General features: G+C 40.2%; 3 protein-coding genes across 10 annotated transcripts in view; 2 read left to right on the top strand and 1 right to left on the bottom strand.

Moving 5' to 3' along the window:
• The first annotated feature begins 1,490 nt into the window (after positions 1–1,490).
• Positions 1,491–11,250, top strand: LOC124181200 (sodium-coupled monocarboxylate transporter 1-like). Of its 2 annotated transcripts, XM_046567523.1 has the most exons (14): positions 1,491–1,657; positions 3,846–4,005; positions 4,706–4,771; positions 4,925–5,044; positions 5,200–5,354; positions 5,441–5,581; positions 6,035–6,143; positions 6,300–6,409; positions 6,856–7,039; positions 7,313–7,399; positions 8,787–8,971; positions 9,545–9,728; positions 9,850–9,903; positions 10,525–11,250. In XM_046567523.1, exons 1-13 carry the CDS (start codon positions 1,524–1,526, stop codon positions 9,895–9,897), a joined length of 1,683 nt encoding a protein of 560 aa, XP_046423479.1. In that variant the 5' UTR covers positions 1,491–1,523; the 3' UTR covers positions 9,898–9,903; positions 10,525–11,250. The 2 variants fall into 2 exon arrangements, with proteins under 2 accessions (XP_046423479.1, XP_046423478.1); XM_046567522.1 differs by lacking the exons at positions 8,787–8,971; positions 9,850–9,903; positions 10,525–11,250 and having other exon boundaries at positions 1,495–1,657; positions 9,545–9,671.
• LOC124181202 (CCR4-NOT transcription complex subunit 9) lies at positions 10,165–14,195 on the bottom strand. 4 transcript variants are annotated; one of them, XM_046567528.1, is made up of 4 exons: positions 14,177–14,195; positions 12,997–13,388; positions 12,515–12,909; positions 10,165–12,299 (listed from the first exon to the last, which is right to left on the bottom strand). In XM_046567528.1, the coding sequence occupies exons 2-4, from the start codon at positions 13,321–13,323 to the stop codon at positions 12,098–12,100; spliced, it is 924 nt and encodes a 307-aa protein (XP_046423484.1). In that variant the 5' UTR covers positions 13,324–13,388; positions 14,177–14,195; the 3' UTR covers positions 10,165–12,097. The 4 variants fall into 4 exon arrangements, with proteins under 4 accessions (XP_046423484.1, XP_046423485.1, XP_046423483.1 ...); XM_046567529.1 differs by lacking the exon at positions 14,177–14,195 and having other exon boundaries at positions 10,165–11,959; positions 12,071–12,299; positions 12,997–14,092; XM_046567527.1 differs by lacking the exon at positions 14,177–14,195 and adding an exon at positions 13,615–14,089.
• A 3,250-nt stretch (positions 14,196–17,445) lies between these two features.
• The window catches only part of LOC124181197 (mucin-5AC), a 50,149-nt gene continuing 43,511 nt past the window's right edge, over positions 17,446–24,083 (top strand). For all 4 annotated transcript variants that reach the window (XR_006870401.1, XM_046567518.1, XM_046567517.1 and 1 more), the window contains exon 1: positions 17,446–17,807. The gene's annotated coding sequence lies outside the window, so the exon portion shown is untranslated. The remainder of the gene's footprint in view (positions 17,808–24,083) is intronic.

Raw genomic sequence — 24,083 nt, 5'->3', positions numbered from 1 at the left:
TTTCATGACAACGATTTTCCTTTGGCGCCGTGCCGTGCCGCGTATCTTTTGCAAATTACGAACTCAGACGTTCATTGATCCTTGCTTAATTTCGGAATTAACTCCACCAGGGGATAGTATAACGTTATGTAATAAGCCTTGGAGCCCACCGGAAGATGGGAAGGTACGTCGTACTTAGCCATTCAGAATTTGACTCTATAACCGAATTAGGGCAGGTATAATCATGGGCACAAGTCGAGAAGACCTGCAGGGATAATTATTTGACCCGGTGTAGGGATCGTTATATTTGATGAGAGTGTTATAAAAGAGAGATGAAAAATCGATCCCTTCGTTAACCCAACGGCGGCGTTTCAGTTTTCGAGATACGTGTAGCGGGTCGTTTAATGCAACACTTTTATACGTGTATCATTCCAGTTTTTTAACTAAAGTCCAAACTTGACGGTAAGCAATTCTTCTTCGCGTAAGCTTTGATCCGACAGGAATATGGACCTACACCTGTGTACAAGTATGTGTGAATATATTGTTCCCAGAAATGATGAGAAACATACATTTGCTCGTCAAAGATTTCCTCGTGTACGATTGAAGCCAACAGCAACTCAATTTCCGGGAAAACAAATCCGACCCGCATTCGGAATTCGGGAAAACGGTTTTATTGTTTAGGCTGACTGATCGCCCTTCAGGGCGAAGATATCGTTGCACCAACCACGTTGTGCCACTTACCAAATAGCCTTTTCGTTCCTCTTCGTTGGGTCGATAGGAATGAACGGCATTGTTGTAGGTACCTACATTCATCTTGGGAGGTGGCTTGAGGAGTGAATTAGAATCGCTTCGAACGCGAGTCCGGTGACTCGTTTCCAAGTTCATCAAGGAAATTGCATCAATCTCCCGATGTCGAGAGAGAGAGAGTACAGAATTTCCATCGAAGACCAAACATTCGGTATTCAAACTTCCGAATACAGGACTTCGCGGACATCCGAAGACATCCAAGCACCAAAACCAAACTTCGTAAGCAGTCATGAATTTGGGGAATAAAACCATGTGAAGTACCGTCGATATGTAGGGCACGGTGAACGATGTTAAACAATTACAGTGTCGTGAACACGTACAAAGTGCGTTTGGATCGTCGTGTGGAGAATGCGTTGCGAGCTGGGATACGTCTGTACGTTGGACAAGCAACGCGTGTTTCGTATGTGTGACGGCCAGAGTAGATGAAGAGCCGAGTCGGCGATTATTCAATCAGTGTCCAGTGCCATTTTAGACTTTGCCTCCATTCATACGAGTCAAAACACTGCCAGCTGTCAGTGTGTCTCGCAGTTTCCATTCATCCAGCGTTGTCGTTACACGCGTTGATCCCTCGCTAGGTGAACCGTGATTGGAAGAAGAGCAAGCTGGAAAAAAGTCACCGGGAACAAGGGGACTCGTTTAATAAAAAGTGCTCGGCTGCCGATCGAGACGCATCGATGGACGCCGGCAAAGTTCAGACGAGGTCCTTCGACGTCGTCGATTGCGTTGTCTTCGCCGGGATGCTGGGTGTATCGGCCCTCATCGGCGTATACCAGGCTTACAAGTCTAGGAAAAACGTGAACGCCGTTAGGGAATACCTCGTCGGTGGACAGAACATGTCCATATTTCCCATAAGCATGTCTTTGATTGCGAGGTGAGTTATGATTTTTAACCGTTTCAAGTGACGTCGACACCAAAAGCCTTGCGTAGCAAGACCTGCTTCAGGATGAATAGGCAAAAACCGTCTTAATCGAAAATTGGGAAATGGTTTCGTCGCGACAACGTTCAAAGTGATCGAACTCTGATGTCTCCTTTTCCTGCACGGTTAGAAAAAAAATGTACCAGCAGGTATGCTAATATTTTTTGAGTTTACTCGACGATTTTTTGATGCATTATGCTGAGTGGAAAAAAAAAAAAACTCAAAATTACAAATTAAACGTCGATACGACCATTTAAATTCTAAAATCACAAAAATCTTTGTCATATTCACTAACAGAAATGTAACAAATAACACAATTATAAAGCGGACTTGCCGAGACATTACGTTTGGTTAAAATTTTTCAATCAGTGCAGCTTTTCCTTGACACCCATTCGTCGTTGAGTCGTTCCAAAACTATTCAGGCTCTCTGAATGAATCAACCCCTGCTCGCGACTACATTTTCAACGAACTAAAAAGTGTTCTTCGTAATAAGTGTGTACTTCAGATGAGCATACTACCAGTATTCCATACCTGGGTACATATTTGCCAACCTGCAACCCGCATGGTTCTATGAATCGTAGGGTGCACGGTTATTTTAACAAAAACGGAGCCCGAGAAACTTTAATTAGAACGTAGCATGATGATCGCGATATGTGTGAGAGGTTTTCTCTCTCTCTCTCTCTCTCTCTTCGTATATATTCAGAGTTTTGAATGGCCTGTATTTTCCGGTTCGCATACCCAGCGCATCACATATCTAGGCTCATCAACAGAAATAACGGAGGAAAAGACTGACTGAGAGTTGAAATGAAAAACTTGTCAAGCGATAAAAATTTTCTCCTCGCAGTCATGACACAACAGGACTGCTGTTTAGGTTGAAAATATAACGTGTGTAATAGGGTGATCGTTACTTAGGGTGATGATGATTTTTTTTCACACCACCCCCCAAATCAACTATAAATAATTCAAAAACAATTTCACAATTCTTTCAGATTTTTATATCAATTCTAACCCGTGTCTGTAAATGGATGGATATCACCGTTTAAAATACACTTGTTTCAGATACATTCTCAGCATATATTTTATTGTAAGAGTGACGATGTTCGAATCAATCTGTAATTGCGAAGATTTAGTGAGTATTAGTGCTACTATCTGAGAAAAAATTCACATCATCGTACCAACTAATCTCGACGAATTGCACACTCTAGAAATTTGACTTTTTCTTTTTATTTATAAGAAACGCAATTGTCCATTTTACCCGGTACGATGATGTGAATTTTTTCTCAGATAGTAGCACTCATGCTCGCTAGAACCTCACATTCATGGATTTTTTCGAACATTATTACTCTTACAGTAAAATATTTTAAATTGGGAAATCCTTCCTCTTACAGGCACGGGTTACAGTTGATGTAAAAATTTGAAAAAAATTGTGAATTGTTTTTGAATTATTTATAGTTGATTTGGTGGGGTGATCGGGAGTAAATTCGTCAACATTCCAAACGAGGACCACCCTAGTGTGTAATGTGTAAAACATAATATCAACGATGCTTGTTTCCTATTGATAAAATAACCTATTTAGTTTTATGATTATCAAGAAGGGAGGGCAAACAATTACTCTTCATGTATAATATAATACGATACGGGAAGAGAAAACAACGTAGGTTGTGTGCTTTCGCTTAACGACGTTATGGTCGTCGAGTATTCGAGGGCATTGTCGAGGTGTAGGTATGGATAGGTACGTAGGGACAGTATGTCGTATTGATTTAGCAGTTACATCCGCCTCTATTTGTCTCGCGTATAGCAAAACTACTAACGGCGCTAAATTAAAATCGAGTAGGAATGCGAGGTGAATTTTAATTGACTGCTCACGTAAGAGGGTGGGTATCAACTGCGTCCTCGGCAGCTGAGAGCGGATCGAAAATTCATGAACCGTGATGCAAATTTTCCCGACTAAAGCGGAGGATGCACCGGATCGAAGGAAACTCGCTCGATCTGCGGATAGTTAGTTATCCTAGAGAATTTTCGAGTCCGTCGTATATTTGCGAAAGCAATTTTTTACAACAAGTAAAAATTCACAGCGTTCGTTCGTTTTTCGAACACCTTGATGATCGAGAAACAATCTCATGACAATTTTTTTCCGCTTCAGCTACATCTCGGGTATCACTATACTGGGAATACCGGCTGAAATGTACGTCTATGGAACCCAGCTGTGGTGCGTTGTCATCCCGGATTGTTTCGTGTCCCTGACGATGGCCTTCGTCTACTTGCCAGTATTTTACAAGCTGCAAATCACGTCGTCCTACGAGGTGTGAAATTAGAAAAAGAAGCTAAGAGAGAAAGAGAGAGCCGAAACGATATAAAAGAAGGAAAACGAAAACCCGGGGAGAGAAAAATCAATTCGACTTATCGCCCGCGGAAGATGTTTTTTTATTTTTTTATTATTTTTTTCTTTTTATGCTTTCTTATTTTATTCTTTTTCTTTTTTCATATTCGATCAACGAGTCACGCCTCGTCTTTTTCTCCTGTCGATTGTTTCGCGAAAGCTTTGAAACGTTTCCCTTTGTACCGTTTAAGAGAAAATATTTATTTTTCTTTACACTGTTTTTTTTTTTTTTTTTTTTTCACTTCTTTACGACGAGGGTTTTCGTACTGTTCCAACATAACCTCTTCTCTCCCTTCTTCTTGTTTTTTTTTTTTTTTTTTTTTGATCGGCAGGGGGTGTGGGGAGGTAAGATTTTTCTTGGCTTCTTTTCACGATTATTATTATTTACATTATTATTCCACACGTGTCTCCCCCGTACGGAAAGCTCATTTTCCAGACCTCAAATTTTTGACGTTTCCATTTAAACCATACGTATAACGCTATCAAATACAATATCGTGAAAACGATCTGTGCTTTTCCTTTTATCAAAGTCACACCTTAGCTTCGACATTGTCAAAGACGGTATGACTGAAACTCTGGTATATTTCACTTGAAACAAAAAAGTCACGGCCTCTTTCTTGCAGTATCTGAATTTGCGATTCAACCACGTGGTGCGACTGATGGGCTCGATCATATTTATCATCAAGATGGTGAGTCTCGCTTGATAAGAAAGAAAAGAAATAAAAAAAAAAAAAAAACGGAAGAAGAAGAAACGGCAAGACGAAATTTTAATTTTCTTCCGGAAATTTCGTCCCGTTTCTCATCCCCTCACGCTCCTTTTAATATCACAAGTCGCATTACAGTTGCTCTACATTCCGTTGGTGATCTACGTGCCTGCGTTGGCCTTCAATCAGGTCACAGGCATCCAAATTCACCTGATCACGCCGATCGTATGCGTAGTCTGCATATTCTACACGACCCTGGTGAGAAAATAGACGAGCTATTCTTCAATTTTTTTTTTTTTTTTTTGCTTCATCCAACGTAAAATTTAATTCGCCACTCAAAAATCGTGGGGATCACTTTCCGCGTCCGAAGGCGTCTCGGGCCACTTCATCGATTTACCGAAATGGGCTTTCAGGGTGGTTTGAAGGCCGTCGTATGGACGGACACGATACAGACGATAGTGATGTTCGGGGGCGTGATCGTCGTCATTGTGCTGGGAACGGCGAGGGTCGGGAGCGTCCAGGATGTCTGGCAAAGAAGCTGGGACAGCGATAGGATTGAATTTTTCAAGTACCGATACCCGAATAAGAATTTCCATAGTAATGGACCGTCGGTCCCTTGCTCGAATAAAAGAAACCCCACTCGTGTCCTTTCAGCATAAATCCGGACCCTACCATCAGGCACACCTTCTGGACGGTTGTCGTCGGGAATTACTTGAACTGGCTCGCGTCCTGCTCCGTAAATCAATCTATGGTGCAGCGTTGCTTGTCGATGCCGAATCTTCGCAACGCGAACATGTGAGTGTGGATAATTTTTGCCGTTTTCGACAGGGGATGGGATGGATTGGGACAAGAATGAGACACGTTTTAACAGTGAACGTCAGACTCGACGTGACATCGGCAATTGGTTATATAGTTACACCGGCTTATGAGTCCGTATCTAAATTACCATTTATATTGAAGTCCTTTAAGAGTAATGCGTCCGAGGGCTATATTCGATTCAATTTCCAAACGAACTCTCAGCGAGTCACCCGGCTGGAAGTAACTTTGTTCGGAAACTTTTCCAGGGAAACTGGGATTGGAAATTTTTTCCGAATCTCAGCCCAAGTGTAAGACACGTGTATACGATCCACCAAAATTAATATGTACGCATACGGAGCTTTGGTCCGTCGGTAATTTCTTGGACGTTAAATTTACGCTCCCCGCTATATCATTTTACTGTAGCCATTAATGTGCAGCTCGTTATTTCAGCACGATCGCCATCATGGCCGTAGGCATGGTAACCATTGTCTCTATGAGCTGCTACACCGGACTTGTCATATACGCGGCCTTTCACAAATGCGATCCCATTACGACCAAGGTAATTCGTCTTTTCGCTGCCTAGGTGTACGCTTTGTGTATCTATTAAACACGTATTCTATGCATACACATCTGTGCAACAGTTATACCTGTATCTACCTTGCGTCAAGAAATTTGTTAATATAATAAAGGAGCGTCATCCGTCTCTTCCTTTCAGCAAATAAATAAGGCGGATCAGCTGCTGCCGTTTTTCGTCATGGAAATAGCCGAGAGCGTTCCCGGGCTTCCGGGCCTTTTCATATCCGGTGTCTTCAGCGCTGCTCTAAGGTGCGTGCAGGCGGGGTGACACCTCTGTATACACACATTCAAGAGCGACGGACGTCATTCGTTCGTTCCTCGAGTCGCCACGTGAAAGATACACTGCGAAAGGTGGAAAAAAACACAAAGAGAAAAGAAAAAAAAACAAAAATTTTCCCGATATTTGTCAAATATTTGCAGTCAGTCAACCGTCGCTGCACGCGGATTGAAAACATATTTTCGACTGGCTCGCTGCTTTCAGACAGATTGGGACCAGATTCGCGTGAAACATATCGCGGGCCAACGGCATTGTTTAAAAAAAAGAAAAGATTTAAAAAAAGGGGGAAAAAAAAATATTCAAAACGATAACCATTTTGACTCGCTTTTAATTTTTTATTTATCTATTTTCCTCACCCACTTGGATCGAACGGAGAATCCTCCGAGCACTTCTGTCATTAGCTGATTTATATTTGCAGCACGATGTCAACCGGCTTGAACTCCATGTCCGGCGTGATCTACGAGGACATGATTAAACCCTTGATGAAACGACCGCTCGGCGACACGGCGGCCAGTCGAGTGATGAAACTCACGGTTGTCTTGATCGGGACTATTTGTGTGGGCCTGGTATTCCTTGTGGAAAAGCTCAGCAGTTTAATTCACGTAAGACTTATGGAGGTCGGAGCGTCGCGTCGGCGGTTCTCGTGTTTAGAATGAATTTCTTCCACTTGAGAGAAAGCGTATAATAAATTTTCAGCTTTGAAGAAAAAGCGTTCGGACCTTCGAAAATGGAATATTATACTTGTAAGAGCGAGATGCGGTTCTCTTTCACGCCTCTTCGAAAACTCCGCGCTATTTTATTTTGCCTCGTTCTATTGTCATGCACGTTTCTTTTCTTTTCTTTTTTTTTCTAATCTCTCTTTCTCCTTTTTCTAGGCTGGAAAAAGTTTGTCTGGAATTACGGCTGGACCATTGCTGGGTATTTTTACCCTTGGAATGTTTTTTCCCTACGCAAACTCGGCGGTAAGTAAAGTTTGAAATTATACAGACGGTTCGACGAACACTTGGTGTGCATAATATATGTGTATATAACGGGCTGTTGCGTTTCAATTATGAAGGATAAAATATATGCGCTTCATTTTTCTCTCTTCTTTTCTTCTCGCACGCGAAGAGTGACACGTCGAAAAACCGATTGACAAATTCAATGTGTCAGCTCTGTAAGCTGGGAGCACGATTAATTCGCTCGATCCTTAGACCGGAAGACGTACGGGTACAAAAAGGTTTAGCGATTGAGATTCATTACTCCTGAAGACGTCACGTTCAGCCTAAAAGATTCGAATTCGATTTTAGAATAATGATTTCAGTGAAGAATACAAACTTCCGGGCGCTGTCTGACCTATTCGCGACTGTAACTACTTAACGGTAATTTCCCGAAGCTTTCTCCTGGTGGAAATAATTTCTACGAATTTTTAGGGAAATTGGGATATTTCGTACAATTTTGTACAAAAAATTTCTCTGAAAAACTTTTAAATCTACAAGATAGTACAAGTTTGTAACGCAAAATTAACAATTCTTTGCGAAAAACTATGCATATTTACAATTTTGTACGAAATAATATACGAATTACTCCAATTCCTGTAAAAATTCGTCGTAATAGAAATTTTCATCAGGGTCGCGTCGTATCACGATTACTGCAATTAAATGATCCAATCACATCCTACAGTATGCGAAAATCGTTTACATTATTTCGACTTGGACCTTTGACATATCGCTTGCAACTCTGAGATCCAAGATATCGGGACATCGGATCGATATGGCGTTGAAGGATCGATCAGCTGATCGTTTCGGGTAAATAATAGGAGCACCGAGGCACAGGAAAACTGATGCAAGTTATCAGATTCGTGATTTGTTTCTTTAAGTAAATACAGTGTGTCAATATGATCAAATATACGGTGAAAACGACTTTTATAATTAATTACGACGCTATTGAAGTAGGGTTATGGTTCTTGCCAGCCACCCTCAACGCAACCTCATTCTATGCATTATACACACAACGGCAAACTCCGTTGTTGAACCTGTTCGTCCCAACTTTCCACCTTCGTAGTTCTCGTTTTATCGAGTGAATTATGGAAATGCGTTTCAGCCAGGGAGTTTTAAGTTGGCCGTTATACCTGTAATATATATACCTATATATATAGGTATATATATATATATGGTGGGAGAAGAATGAAGAAAGGTTTGAATGAAGTTGAGGAATATTTAAAGTGGAAACAAACTTTAACGCGGCATCTTTATTCAAAAGGGATAAGATAATCCGATAAATTACCACGTAAATATAGAACATTATACAGCAAACCTCGAGACTGCAGAAATTCGTATCTTTTGACGAACAATACTGTTTTATCGACAGGGCGCCCTGACCGGTGGAATCGTTAGCGTGTGCTTCGTCGCCTGGATATCCTTCGGTACTCAAGCTGCCATATCCAGTGGGCAAATACATTTCGTACCGAAACCAGTTTCGGTGGAAGAATGCTCGGAACAGTTCAAAAATATCAGCTTTCAAAATTCCACCACAATACTGGAAAAGGCATCAAGGTACCTTTTATTTACCAGATTGTGTCAATTGTGCTTTGAAATTATATAAACTTCATTTCTTTTCAACATTTCGTCATTTTAGACTAGTTTAAGCCAAAATTGCGTACAATTTTGCAACTGGAGTAACAAGGGAGAGTAAAAAGATTGCAAAAAAAGTAATAGCGTGTTATTAGAACCACACGATAGAAGTGAAACTTCTTAACGTAGTTATGAGGTTTGAAATGAGGAAGAATTAGTGTCAGTTATAGGTTTAATATCATAAATAAGACATTTTCTTTTTTTTTTTGTTCATAAATGAAATTCTATTTTAATCTGGTTCTGCTTCTTCTCATATTCAGTCACGCTTTCTGTTGACTGTAAATCACTGAAAAATAAACCTTCCCAAACAGTTTGTCTCATTTCCCTTTATAAATGATATAGGTATAAAAAAATGAATAGAGCAAAATATGCCAAGAGCTGAAATATGTACACGGAGGAGATTCATCTTTGAATACACACGCGACGCGTTCATTATAATAATGTGTAGCGACCGAGAATACGAGACATATTTGATTCGAGATATATTACTTTCAGTGAGGCGCCATTCTTCCTCTACAGAATGTCGTACTTGTGGTATACCTGGGTTGGATTTTTGGTCGCTATTTTGGTCGGGCTACTTGTCTCTTGGATTACAGGCCCGAACAAATACAGAGTTGAGGACAAGAATTTGTACACACCCGTTATACATAAACTTTTGACAAGAGGTTCAGGTCCCACGGTAAATAATTATTGTATGCCTAAGAACAAAACCCATCCAAGAAATAATTATTCGTGGAAATGCGTAAACAAGATTTACAGTCTACAAGGATTAAATTTGGTTTTCTCGTTTTACGTTTCAGAATATGACGGAACTCGCAAAAGTGAATCAAGTAGCCGAGACGAGTTGATAATTAGTAACACATTCCGATATAAGTAACGAATAATTAAATTGTCGAATAAATTACCGCGTTTTACTATCCCATCTAATATGTAAAACGTTTATTTTTTTATAGTCATTTTCATTTTATTATCAATAGTTTTTTGCGATATACTGTAGTATGTAATATATAAATATTATGTACGTATATATAATATATATGTATAGATTTTTTCCATATGATAGGAATTTTTGGACAGGATAGGATATGTATGATGATAATATTAGCGAGCCGATATAATTAAGAAAATCGTATAATTAATTGCAGACATATACATATAATATTTGAATCTGAAAATTTTAACCAATCAATCAACTGTATATGCACAAACATAGACATCGATATGTATAATGCACGCCAATCACCAAGAGCAGCATTAATCTTACATCAACTTAATATTATATATATCTCTTACTAGCTGCAGCATGACTTTCTCACGTAATATCTTTATACACAAGTATACATTGCTTTAATAACAATTATTATTATTATTATTATATATAGTTAGACTAGTGACATATATTTATATATAGATTCATTAAAGTCAATAAACCTATTGAATATTATTTCATCTTTGCGTTGTTTTTCCTTTGCTAGGAGAAAATCAGAGGGAAGAACAAGAAAGAAATTGGTTAAAATGTCAATTTTGGCTATCTCGGCGCACCCAAGAGTACACAGAGCATGCAAGGTACATATTTTATGCTTATAATCATACTTACATAATATATATATATACATGTTGAACGAATTTTACAATTTACTATACGTAGAAATTTGCACACACTGTTGTAAACGCTGGCATAGTCCCGTGAATAATTTGTAACTTCCTTTCAATAATTATACCAGCGTATTAATATCTGCATTATGGGCGTGCACCGGGTTCTAAAAATAATAACTATCGTAATTGTAATGATGCGATGCGATTTAGGAGATTTTTATTATGCATTTGAAAGAACCGCAACTATACAATTAATTACCCCTCCTCATCCGATCTAATTCGCAGTTCTGCAATACTCTTCTTTCAAATAATATAAACACATGAAATTGAGACCATCGCTAATTAATACAAAGTGTTTTACAGCTAAATGAATGAAATTATTATAATAATAAATTGTGCGCTTAAGTAAGATACACAGGTAATTTTCTTTAAGTAAGATCTTAATGTAATAATGAAGTAACGTGAGCTATAACGATGAAATACTCTTTTTAATCTAAGAGATAACCCTGAGCACTGGCTACTATTCAATATTTTAAAATAAGAATATTTGTAATTTTTGTTATTGTGAACAATTTCGGTAAGTAAATCAAAAGTGTTCAATTCCATTGTATGTTTTTTTGATTATATTTTTTTTTTATACATGTATAGAGAGACATATAAAATAATATGAATGTAAAGAAACCTCGCAAATAATATCCTCACGGTAGAATTTGTATAACAAGGAAAAATCGCCGCTGCTGCCAATCACAGAACTCAAAACTAGATACGCAAATTTCCCGATGTTAAAAATTATATTGCGATGCGAAAGCTTACCTCAAACTCAATACAATCAATGAATTCATTGAAATTATTCATAACATGCTGTTTCTCAAGAGCGTGAGAACATAAATTTAATGTACAAATATTTTATGTCTGAACGCATTTATAGCGGAATTGTTTTAAACACGGGCATCCGACAGTGATGTTGGCATACTTCGAAGTGGCTGCACAATTTTTGAAAACTTTAGGAACATGATTAAAAAAAAAAGAAAAGAAAAAAAAATTATGACAAAGTAATAAACGACTATATTCAGAATGGTACCAGTCATTATTCAATAATCATACCAGTAATTTCTTCATATTTTTACATTACCGATCACTGTTGCTACAAAACAATTGTCTTTCTTTTTTTTGTTTTTTTCTTTATTTACTTCACTATTGTCTTGTCAAATTTCAATAATCTTGCCAACTAAATCCTTACAACGGAGAATCGATCCATTTTTCTTTTTGGCCAAAATATTTCCCTCACGTGGCAGTGTGAAGTTGTTATTTTCACTAAATAAGAAAAATAAGTTTATAACTTTCTTACCCTATGTAGTATCTTCACTGCTTTCTCTTATCAAGTGGCACTTAATTCAACAGTCATTACTAAAATATCATTTCTACCTCACGATAGGAAAATTATTAATCAGTCTATGATGTCAGGGGTGACATGCCGATCGTCCTGGGATCTGGTTGCCCTGGCTGATTTTGAGGCCCTGGCTGAGGTCCAGTTTCCAGGTTCTTAAGTAACTGATTCAGCCAGTGGGTAGTAGATTTGTCTTCTTGTAAGCAGGTCGCAAAAGTATTATCTCTGAGTTGATCTGGTAAGCATTGCCTTAACGCCAGAAGTGCTCTGTAAAAAAATTAAGGTAAAAACAACTCAGAGCCATAAGAAATTCCAAACCAATCGTAATCCTTCCACATAACAATCTTTCGTCAAACCAGTTTATAACTGAAACAGTTGAAAAACAAAGCAAAGTTCTACTTGTCTTTGAATTTAAAACTCTATAACTCGATCTTGAAAATAAGAATCAAGGCTGATAAACTTGCCAATCTATAAATACGAACCTGGGATTGTCCGATAGCCTCAAGTAACACCTAACAACGTGTTTGAGGAGTCTGGCGGAGGGATCTTTGGCCAAGGACAGAACCATTTTTCCCAGGATCATAGCGACGTGGCTGAATCTGTCGTAAGTTTGACATATATACGAAAGTCCGCTATCGTCGAGCAGTATTTTCTGGAGTATAAACGTAGCGACTGTTTTACTCAGTTCCGAACTGCTCTCCATGATCCTCAAACAGAGCGGTATTATTTCGGTGGTGAGTAGAAACGTGATTACTTCTTGCTCATCAGTTTTAACCAGCGCTCCGATCACTCCAAGGCTGGTAAGTCTCAGGTACTCAAAGGGTCGCGTCTTGCTCGTGGTATGCAAGAACGGATAAAGGAACAAAGGTACATGAGCCTAGGAAATGAAAAGAAATAACCCGTTATTAGGATGTTACAGGAATGTTAGCGAACCGAAGACTGGCTTCCGAGCAATTTCTATCACCTGCAGAAAAGCAGACCTCGTCTCAGGGTGACTAGCAACGCATTGAAGGAGAGCGAGAGCATTGCAGACTCTGTTGCTTTGATAGGCAGTAAGCGTAGCTGGGTTGATGGCAGGGTATATGTTGATAATCTCCTGGAGCAGTGCAGCAGTCGTGCCAAACGAGTGCCATAGCATGGGGGCGAGGTCTGGAACAACTTCGCGCTTCTTGCTCAGCTCGAACAAGGCGTTCTCCCGTGTCTCAGGATTAGACAATTCGATAATCCACGTGTATACCTTGTCGGCGTCGACAGTTGCCTGCAGGGCAGCCGGACTCTGCTGAGAACTCATTGCGACGAGATTCGTTCCTGGACTTATTCAGCTTGTAGAAAACACTGAGGAGGTGAAGATCGGAGCTGACCAAAATGGAATCTGGGTTATTTTATCTTCGATACAATCGTGCGATAGAAGAAATGACGAAGGTCTAATTGAGCACGTGTAAAATGAGCAATTCGAGATCAGATGACGCGCCGAATGTTGTCACAACCGTTGTCTGTTTACTTTGAAAGACCACATTTTACTCGGAGATCATCGGTTCATCGAGACATCTCGAACCAAGTGTTATCTTTGATTATACGTTACCGCTGTGGCCTCGGCATATGTCGGTAATACGGCCAGCTTTAAAAGGGACGCTAAGAGTTCGGGGAGCGTTTTTTGAGCGCAGATCAAACCACCTCCGTCGAACAGCAGCGAGGATTTTCGGATATCTGATCCGCGCGTTTCTGCTCTGCCGCGGAGATTTTGAGGTTAGGATTTCCAAACGGACAGCGGGCGGTGAATTACGCGTAAATTCCGGTGTCCATATTTGGCTCACACTGAAGCGATAAGAACTGTTCAGACGTCGCCGAAATACTCGCGTAAAAGGTGGGAAATTGTTCCTCTTCAAATTATATACTTTTAAATCTCAACCCGCACCGAATATACCGTTTATTTACGACGCAATCAACGCAACGCTGTCCAAAAATAACTTTAGTAGCTCGTCGGCACTCGTCGGCAGCGTTACATATGCATCAACGTGCGAGCATGTGTGTGTGTATTGCGTAAAATTAAGTCAGCTTTGGGCCACCAGGTGTTCCGGACATGTTGGGTTGTCTCCGACGAAGCACGTTGCGCTTGATGGTCATTCCTTACATAAGCTACTTACAGAGAAGAGCTTCGTAAAGCCACAATCGCATTTTTCGTTGATCCAATTTATGAGCATCCTCTGACTCAAAATAGGTTTTGACATTTCGTTGTCGACATAACTGCGTTGACGAAAGTATTTGAAGACAACTGTTACCTCTGGGCAGATTTCGTAACAAGTGGTAAGTCAGCGTGGTGAGCCTGCGGCCGTAAGGAGCCCCGTCAGCGATCCGCTAACTTCTTTATCGGCGAGCGCCGTTTGACACGCAACTCCATAAGCGCACTAAACCCCAGTAAGGTATTATGTAACAGGTTTTAATTAACGAATTAATTAAGTCCAGATTCAGCCCGTCAATGGAGATTTTACATACTCGTAGGTGATAGAAAATATCTTGCAGTGAATTTCGAGATTACATGGTTCGTCAATCGATTGTAATACTGCGGTAATATCATTTGTTAATTAATGTTGGCGACGTTCATCTTCGACCACTACAGTGGCACTTCTCTTTCATAAATATGCTTTGCATTACCCACTGCTTTCATGATGTTATCGACATGCGCTTACCGACCACGGACCTCAAGACTTAATTCCACAAATCTATTTCGTGCCAGATGGCGTTACGAAAACAGAGTAGTAAAAACACCAACGTGGACTCGTTCAGACTCCTCTCTGCCGCTGATTCTGAATCAGGGCTGTTGATTTTCACTTCACTAGCTGATATTTCACCGCACATTTTATACTGCGATATAAAAAATCACTGAGGAACTGCCTCCGTCTCAGGCCTCAAAGTTCTCCCTGATTTCACGTCACCCTCGCCTTTAATTCCCTGCTTAGAACTACTAATTGTAGATCAAGGCTCTTTTCAATTATGAGGACTAGCTCTCTAAATGTTGTATAGAATCAATCAGGAATTATTTGATTTTCAAATTTTTTAAGATCAAGATTCGATTCGATCAATTTCACTTCACTTCCTCCAGTCCTTCGGTTATTTGGAAGTATCCGATGATGATCGGCTACCCTGTGAATTTGAGACGGATCGGTTCTACGGTCTTCGAGATATCCTGGTAGAGAGTTTGAAAAAACCGGTTTCAACAAAAACTGCTCTGAAGCTTTACAAGGAGCGTACGTCGCGGTTCATTGACATGCTAATCGAAAACTAATTACCGCGGCAGGTATTACGCAATTAAGTACACATACAATTTCGGACAAAGTTAAAATTACAGCTGATTTTGTACTTTCGTGAGAAACCCGTTAACGAAAATAAACGAACCGACCAACAAATTCTACCCGTATTTCCGACCACAGAATCGTAATTGTACGATTATGAATTGTCATATTGTGTAAATTCTTGAATAATCCGCAAAGCCGAGACGGTTATGCATGCAACATCGGAGGCCCGCAAGGCCGCTCAAGGATGCCGTCGAGGGTTCAAGGACGTTCGAAGACTCCTGACGTTATTACACGCATGAATGCGTGAAGGAGCACTGCAGCGGATACCCGAGCAGCGTTATAGAAACGGGGTAAAAATTTTCTCCGGTAGAATGGGAGCAAGAATAAAATAGTAGTTAAACCGAACGATCAACTTGTCTTTATTGTGTAATTATCTACAGCCGCATGAGCAAATCCCGCATACGGCATGAAATCGTCGAGTATAACAACCATGATTTCTACACCAAAACTGAAAGTAGGAATATTGAGAATTCGTACGTACGTACGTATAGTCCATACGCATCTCCGCGATTCGAATTGTCAATAAATCCGTTTTTTGCAGGTATGAACTAAAAGAAAAAAAAATCCACAAGTCTGATTAACTACCCGGTATAACACCGCAGACAAACGTTGGCCCTTACGGATGGGACACAAATCTTATTCCACGTCATTTATTTCTCTGCAATTTTCAATGCAGCCAACAGCAGATGGGACGCCCCTAATAACCGTCGCACGTACCCTACGACAATTCACATTGTGCGCACAATTTACAGCCTGTATAAGTATAACATATCCTGGATCGCGTCCCGTGCAACGGAGAGCTCCCTCTAGAATTTAAAATTGTTCGATACCGTTATTTTGTTTTTCTTATCATTGACGAGTGGGTTATTGGTGGTCTCAGAAATGCAGAATTTCGATTGCAGTAACTTCGGCCGCCATCTTGAATTTATGGGGGATGTTTGTTTATACGAAATAAGCTGTAAATCGCCCATTTTCAACATTTGATCAAAAATGGTCGTAACTGAACTTTTAAACCATAAGTTAAAAGTGCAGGCAGCCAAAGCTGCTGCAGAATTCGATCGAAATTTTGGATTTAGGCTACCGATGACCTACATATCCCCGACGATTATAAAAGTAAGTAGTGGCACCGAAAAATTGCATTTTCATGGTTTTTTCTTTGTAGATTAGCAGCTGGTCTAGGGGGATAGAGCGGCATATTGTAAGAAGAAATGCGTGTTACGTCTACAAGCCACGACAGTCAGCTGTTGACGGGATTGCAGCTAACAATACGCGTGTTGCACCAAAGTCAGCGCGTCGCTGAACAGCTGCGAGTATAGATCGCTCGATCCAACTAATACATACAGCCATATTCATACAGCTCGACCTATACAAAATATTCTCATGACGGCAAACGATCATTCCAGACTGAACGTACGAAGTGCACGTGATAAGAAGAAAGAAAAAATGGAATCCGAATAGTGTTTGAAATTAATCAAAATTATGAAATCAAAAAACAATTACGTGCAAATTTTTACCCAACTCGGAGAAATTTGAATTATTGAAGCAGAAAAGTAGTTTTTCCGTACGAGTACAGGGATGATTGGGAGAAGCACGTGGACACAGAGTTGCCAAACGAAGAAAATTTTTATTAAAAATTCAACAATAAATATATTTCAGATGACGATTTAATTAATGCACACGCGTGTGAAGTTTGGCAAAAGCTTCGAATGTATTTGCAAGCTGACGTTTTTCAACATTACCGACAAAATTGAGAGTCCGATCGCTCTCTCAGGAATTTCAGGCCTTGAGGGTCGATCGCGAAATGTGAAATTTCGGAAGTCCTTCATACTTTTCCTCTTCTCCGTCGTTTTCTTTCCGTTGCAGGTATAGTTATCGGGATCGTGCGCCGCGGGGGGCGCAAGGCGACAGGTATATCGGCGTGTGTAAGTGCATCGCACACATCGGCCGACATACCTGGATCCCACCGAGTGGGAATGGCGTCAGTACGCCGGGCGGGGGGCGAGGTGAGGTGAGAAGAAGTGGCATGAACGCGCCGAGGGCAGGCCGCTCAGAACCGACAGTCCAGTGATCGCGGCCCTGACGAAAGGAAGTCCGTAACGTGCGTCGATCTAGCGTCGACAGCGAGCCGCGCGGCCTGAAGCCGGGAAAAATACCGGTTGACGTTAGAAGCGATTAATTATTTTTCGCCGCGAGACCCAACGCTAATTATTATCTTCACGGTACTATTAATCGTGGAGCGAGTTTTGTTGGATCAGAGTTATTTACGCAGCGCCGCGTCACACGGAAGGAACGGTAACAGTGCAGGTGGAGATATTTGGCAGGGGAGGGGGACGATATCGAGGAAGGGTGTGTGCCACTCAGGATCGAGGAAAAACCGGAACGCCGGACGGCCAGCCGTCCAGTCCGGTAAATCTACACACAGGTACACTTGTCACATATGTACATATTCATGTATGTTATACATAGAAAGGTGTTTCTCTCGCCACGGTGGATTTTTACGACGGCGTGCCAATTATCATGGAATTGTGCGCAAAATGCACTTTCAGCTCAAAGATCGCGAGTGTTGTTTGGGGATACACGTGAAAAGTTGTTGAGGAATTATGCGAGATTCTATCGACATTTTTCACATATGTACAGCGTAATTAAAACTGTTGCAATTTCTTTATTTTTTTTTTCTTTCTTTACAGCTTCACATGTTATTATCGTGAAATTTGACAGTGAAATATCGCGCATCGATTGCGACCTGATTGACTTGTGATACATGTATAATTGTTGAAATTATACCGACAGTGAAATTTCCGAGTTGTAGACAGAATTTATTTCGTCAAGATTATGAGACACTCGTACATAAATATAGGTAATTATCGAAGTGTTCCGTGGAATTCATTGCGTTTGTGTGCGTAATTGGCACATGCGAATTAGTTTACGGGTTGGGTATACCAAAAACTAGTTTTGTGTAAGACTGGTTCGTATGATGATGGCGGTGGAACGGGTATGACATTCTATACCAACCGCGTACTCTATGCCTTCTCTATATCAGGTGGCGAAAATCACCTACCGTGCAGGCTACCATATAATACAAACTCCGATCCGCGAATGCGAATGACCCGTTTTTGTTACGCCGTGGGAATTGGGCGCACACTTTTATGTACTCAATTAACCGAGGAGCTGGCTTAATTTGAACTCTCGTGTCGTCGTGATCACCTGCTATCGGATATACTATACACGCGGTGTAGGGTATTAGTCTAATTAACGAATCACCAAAGTGCGTTCGGGAACAGGGTGTGTTTTAATCCGGCTGTTGAATCACTCCGACTACAGTGATAAATTTTCCCAAATCACGGAATCCCCCAACGGGGTTCGTAAAACTTGTAAAAAAAAAAACACGCGAGGTGAGATAATCGCAGAGTTAAAGAGGAACTGGAACACTTGAGCATCGGGGCACAGTACATCTTTTTTCGTAACCCAATTCAAATGATCTTTCTCACTTCTCATATATGCGTGGTGAAAACTGACCTGAAACAGTAAACCAGACGTAAATACCGGCTCGGTCTTTGTTTTGAAACCGGCCTGCTCTCGAGATTATCGCTAAATCTGTTACCGGAATTTAAACAGACACCCCGAACCATACGTGCATGTACACGAGATTCGTAACTCGCTTTCGCCGGTTGTGTACATGGATATTCATACACGCATACCGCGATTGCGCGAGTGTAAAAAGTAACTGTAATTCTGATTCAATCGTTTACTTCATTGTACCTACGTGTAACAAGCTCTCTTGAAAAGTTTAGTGACAGCGCCACCGGCATTCAGTTCGAAACCGATTAAATAACCAAGACATCGCTGCTATAATAATATTATCACGTTCGCTGATTGTGAATCTGAAGCAAGATTTTTTAAATTCAAAATGGCGGACTTATTCTGGCAGTCAAAATTTTTTATCGCCCGAAGCAACCCTGTGCTCAGATTATTGTGCAAATTTATTAAATTTTTCAAAGTTTTGTTCCCCATTTTCAGTCCGCCATCTTGAATTTATACGATCTGATTTCAGATCGTAATCAGCAATCCGATAAAAACCCTCAGGTTTTCGTTCAGATTCGATCAAATTTGAAATTTTTACCGCCATATTGGATCCGCCATCTTGAATTTTCAAAACCTAATTTCAGATTCGTAATCGGCAACCCCAAAAAATTCCAGGATAATTATATTGTTGTAATAATTCTCTGGTGGGATTAGACGGTCGTGAAAGGACAAGATAGTACACGATCGTCGCGAAGGTTAAAATAGTATGTGCAATGATGAAGACGTCGTCGTATTTCCGTGAAATTTAAGTTACGGATGAAAATCCCCTCAATTAAAGTGCTGCATTCCGGGTCTCGCAAGTCGTTAGGAAATTAAGGCGCTGCTGAGTGAGCCACGTTACCATTTCCCCGCCTCGTCCGTCGTTACGCCCGCGTGTAGAAAGTCGACATGCATGTGTACAGTAATATTCATTAATGCCTTCCCCTTCCGGCTACCTTGTTTTCGGTCCGAAAAAAATTATGACTTCGATTCTATACGAGTTATCTAACAGTGACTGACGATGCAGCTGTCGTGAAAGATTGGGAGTCATTGCCACATAATTCGTGTAGAACCAAACTCGCATTTTGTTCTGGACCGGAAACAAGGTAACCGGAGGGTTAAGGAGTTATGCAATACCTAGTCAGGAGACCGAAAGAAAACGAGTTTTCAAGGATTTTTCATGAAAAGAATTTTCAATTTATTAATACAAAAATTTATGACACACATATTGGGGTAATATTGAACTTCGTTCTGATTTGTTGTATTTGTAAAAATGATTATTTTTAAAGCTGCTATAGCCGATCTCCGAGAGCACGTCTAAAACGAGGCGTCTTGCGGTGAGCAAGATATCTCCGGACTGGATCTTCCGAAATGAAGAAACAAAAAAGATATTCAGTTAACACAAGACATTATCTGGTCTTGTTCGAAGGAATAAGCAAAATATATATTTTTAACAAAACGGCGGCTTTTCAAAAAAAAAAAAAATCGATTATCCATAAAAATTTCGCCTTAGTTTGTTTACAAGATCGAAAACATTTATCGGCGAGAAAAAAACCTTCGATCAAGAACTGAAAAATATATTCATAAAGCCAGTGTAAAAATTTGAGACTGACGGGTTCAGCCCGTTTCCGAGAAACCTTGAAACTCACCGACTTTGAAAACATAGTTTTGAGAAAAACGCGTTCAACGTTTCACAAGCACTTTCAAACGCTCCGGGGCGTCTTTGCGAATGTGCGCGTAACTTCGAGAATATTTGTCTGCTGGACGTGAAACTTTCTGTGTATATGTATACTTTAATATATGTATGTAAAATTACTAAAATGAAATAAAAAATAAAATCGCTTTTAGAAAAATCCTGGTTATAGGCGTAACCCGAGGCATTAAATGCATATTAATATAAGCTTGATGATGCAACAGGGGTAAACAACACACGCACGCATCGTCTCTTCGTGACGTAGACGAACGATGGCGAGAGAGAGACGCCTCGCGCGCTCGTTTTTAGCCACCGCCGCAAAGCTTAGCGGAAAAAGAAACGCGGTGCCAAAACATGTGGTTCTAGAAACAAAGTTTGCGTACGCAATACGTGCCGTCGCCCACATAGTTGGGGTGTCAACAGGGACGAAGGTGAACCGTTTTTCCCCCCTTCGCGCCGCGGAAAAGTAAACAAGATTGACACCAGTAAAATGGCGCCGGGCCCTGTTGTGGGTCGGGGGGGGGGGGGGGGGGGGGGGTCGCATTCAACGGGACCGTAACACCGTCACCGCAAAAATCGAACAAGGTTACGCCCGCCTGCCGGGGTCGTTCGATTTTTAAACGACGTCCTTTGATAATATCTTGTCGCAGATAAAATACGCGTATGTTGTTGCACAGATGTGAGTGAATAATTATTGAATACGTTATTACATCTAATCATCCATCCAGTATCTATCTACGAGTATAGGTGCGTGATCTACAAGTAGATTTTATCGGTATACTTATATACAGGGTGTAACCGAACTTCTAAGTGTCTGACCCGGTATTGATTTCATCTTGATGAGGAAAAAAAACCGGGAGAAAATTGATTGGAAAGCTGTACGTTATCGCCAAAAAACATGTTATGTGACGTAAGTTTCACTATTATCGTTTATTTATCTCGTCGTTGTACGAGGATGACGAAGGCGGTAATTGATCTGATTTTATTAATTTGTAATTACGTTGCTCTTGCGAAGAGGAACACCGTGCAGTATATGATCGTTACAATTGCGAGTATAATCATTGTGTGCATAACATATAACGCAATTAGCGAAGAGAAGGAGGAGGAGGAGGTGTAGGCTCAGGGTGTGTGACGCTCGGTTTGCTCGTCGTGTATAAATATAATATAATACATAGTTTATTTCACATCGTATAGATAAGCGAGATAACACGTTTTTTCTACGTGTTACGTCCGCGTGTTGTATAGATATCATATTATACGCTTCTAATCACCTGTGCGCAGGTAACGTGTTTTACACATTACTATACGTATGCGTACATACGTACTGTATACATATAGGTATACCTATGTACGCATGTCACGTGAAACTATGCACGAGCGGACAACGTTACATGCGCTGTTTTCGACCGTGAAATCATAGTTACATCCTATTATCGCGGAATTTGCAGTTGCTTGTATATACCGTCGTGCAGTGGGCTGTGTAAGAAACGGCGGAAATTACTTCTTCTTCACCATCGTTGCACGACATAATCGAATTCTACGATATTCTTTCATCAGCGAGAATCCGTAGGTAGTAATTTACTATTTTTTTTTTTTTTTTTCCTCATACTTTTTTGTTACGCAACCAAATGACAGGATAAAAAAGAAAACGTGCAAAAATTTGTATAACCCTTTAAAGTTATGGTAGGTACCTATAATAATCAAAGTATTTTTCACGGTATTGTGAAATAATTTAAATCGTTTCATTTCATTCATTCTAGTTTCTAAATTGTAAAATTTAAAGTAAGTGAGACGGAAATGATAGTAGCAAGAACAAAAAATATGGGGAAAGAGAAATTACAGAAGAAATTCTTCAATACGTTAACACATAAGCGCCTTCTTGGATGTTGACGAGAGTGTATTGAAAGTCATCGATTACAAGAGAAAAATAGCCGAGAGGAAGATTACACGTCATATAATTATGATCGCGGTAAAATTCCGTTCACCTCTACATACCTGTATATGTATATACACTTATATAATATTGTGTTCGCTTACAATGTACTCGCCTAACAACATAAATTCTGAAAATATGTATACGTGACAACGTAAATTCAAAAACACGTGACAAACTCAAAACAATGTAATGAACGGCGGAGCGGGCTTTATAATATGCAACGCATATTGTATATTGTATACGGGGACAATCTCTTGAAAGTTGAAAATCAACCGCGCATGCGCCAGGTAATTAAATCTCATTGGCCAGCGAAATCTTCACGCAGCGATATTTTTGTCCGCGACGCAGGCGTGCCAACCTACGCAAAATGTCTACGTTTGAATTTTCAAAGAGCGTAAGCGTTGAATTCCGAGCGTTCTTTGAAGAATCGACTTTCCGACCCGACAACAAATGCTTCCGAAACCTTTCCGAGTCGCTGCCTCGATTATTCGAGATTCTAACCTCGAAAATTCGTATCAACTACATCGCCGACAGAAAGAGTTCGACAGCTGAAAACTCGGGTTGGCCAGCCGATAAAACTCGCGCATGCGCGGTTGATTTTCAAGTTTCGAGAGATTGTCCCGGTATGCAACATATTTATCCTAGACCGTGAAGCGAAGAAGAATATCTTTTTTTTGCACACCTTGCACGTACGTCGCGTTGCTTCGAGTGATTATAGCCGGCTCAAGGTCAACGGTATTATAGTGGCGCATTGTTGTTGTTGAGATCGAACGTTAATCGCATACTCGCACATGCTTACATATATGTATATTTGATACATGTCTTACCATCGCACTCTGACACATCAGCAGTCACATAAGCTGCGCCTTGAAATCTGCAAGATCGTCTCGACTATCGATGAGGAGCACGGATTGAATTTTATATCGTTTATCGTTGTTTTTATTATTGACTATGTCTTACTTTTTCTTTTTCTTCTTCGTACATGTTAACTTAGTACGTCTGTACATACATACATATATATATATATATATATATATATATATTGGACTGTATCAATAATCGACTATTTTTTTTCAAAATTCAAGTCAAAAATATAGTTCCATTTGACGGAAGAAAATGCTGTCAAGGTTTGAGCTCTTGATATTAATATTCTATTTCCCATTTAAATAACGTGGGAAATATATTTTTTTTTTTTCTTAACTTTTAAATTTTATAACCGGTCAACGCATCGGCGTACCGATAAGGTCAGAAAGTATTTTCGTAGGGAATTTAACGCTCTACAAAAAAGGTCTGTTATCATTTTGCGATAAGTCTACTCTTTTAAAAGTTATTTAACGTCCCTGTTAGATGTGTATGTATGTATACATATAATCGTTGAATATATACCGTTCGAAAATTGTCGCGATCATCTGACTGACGGCATATTGTCAATATGTCGTCATCTCGGCTCTGCTCTTCGATATTTCACGCGAATACCAACGCGATGACCGAGTGCCTCTTTCGATCCG

The sequence above is a fragment of the Neodiprion fabricii genome, chromosome 4 (genome assembly GCF_021155785.1).
Source record: "Neodiprion fabricii isolate iyNeoFabr1 chromosome 4, iyNeoFabr1.1, whole genome shotgun sequence".
In the NCBI taxonomy this organism is placed as follows: domain Eukaryota; kingdom Metazoa; phylum Arthropoda; class Insecta; order Hymenoptera; family Diprionidae; genus Neodiprion; species Neodiprion fabricii.
Note: the sequence above shows the minus strand (reverse complement) of the source record. Positions and strands in the feature narration are given on the sequence as shown.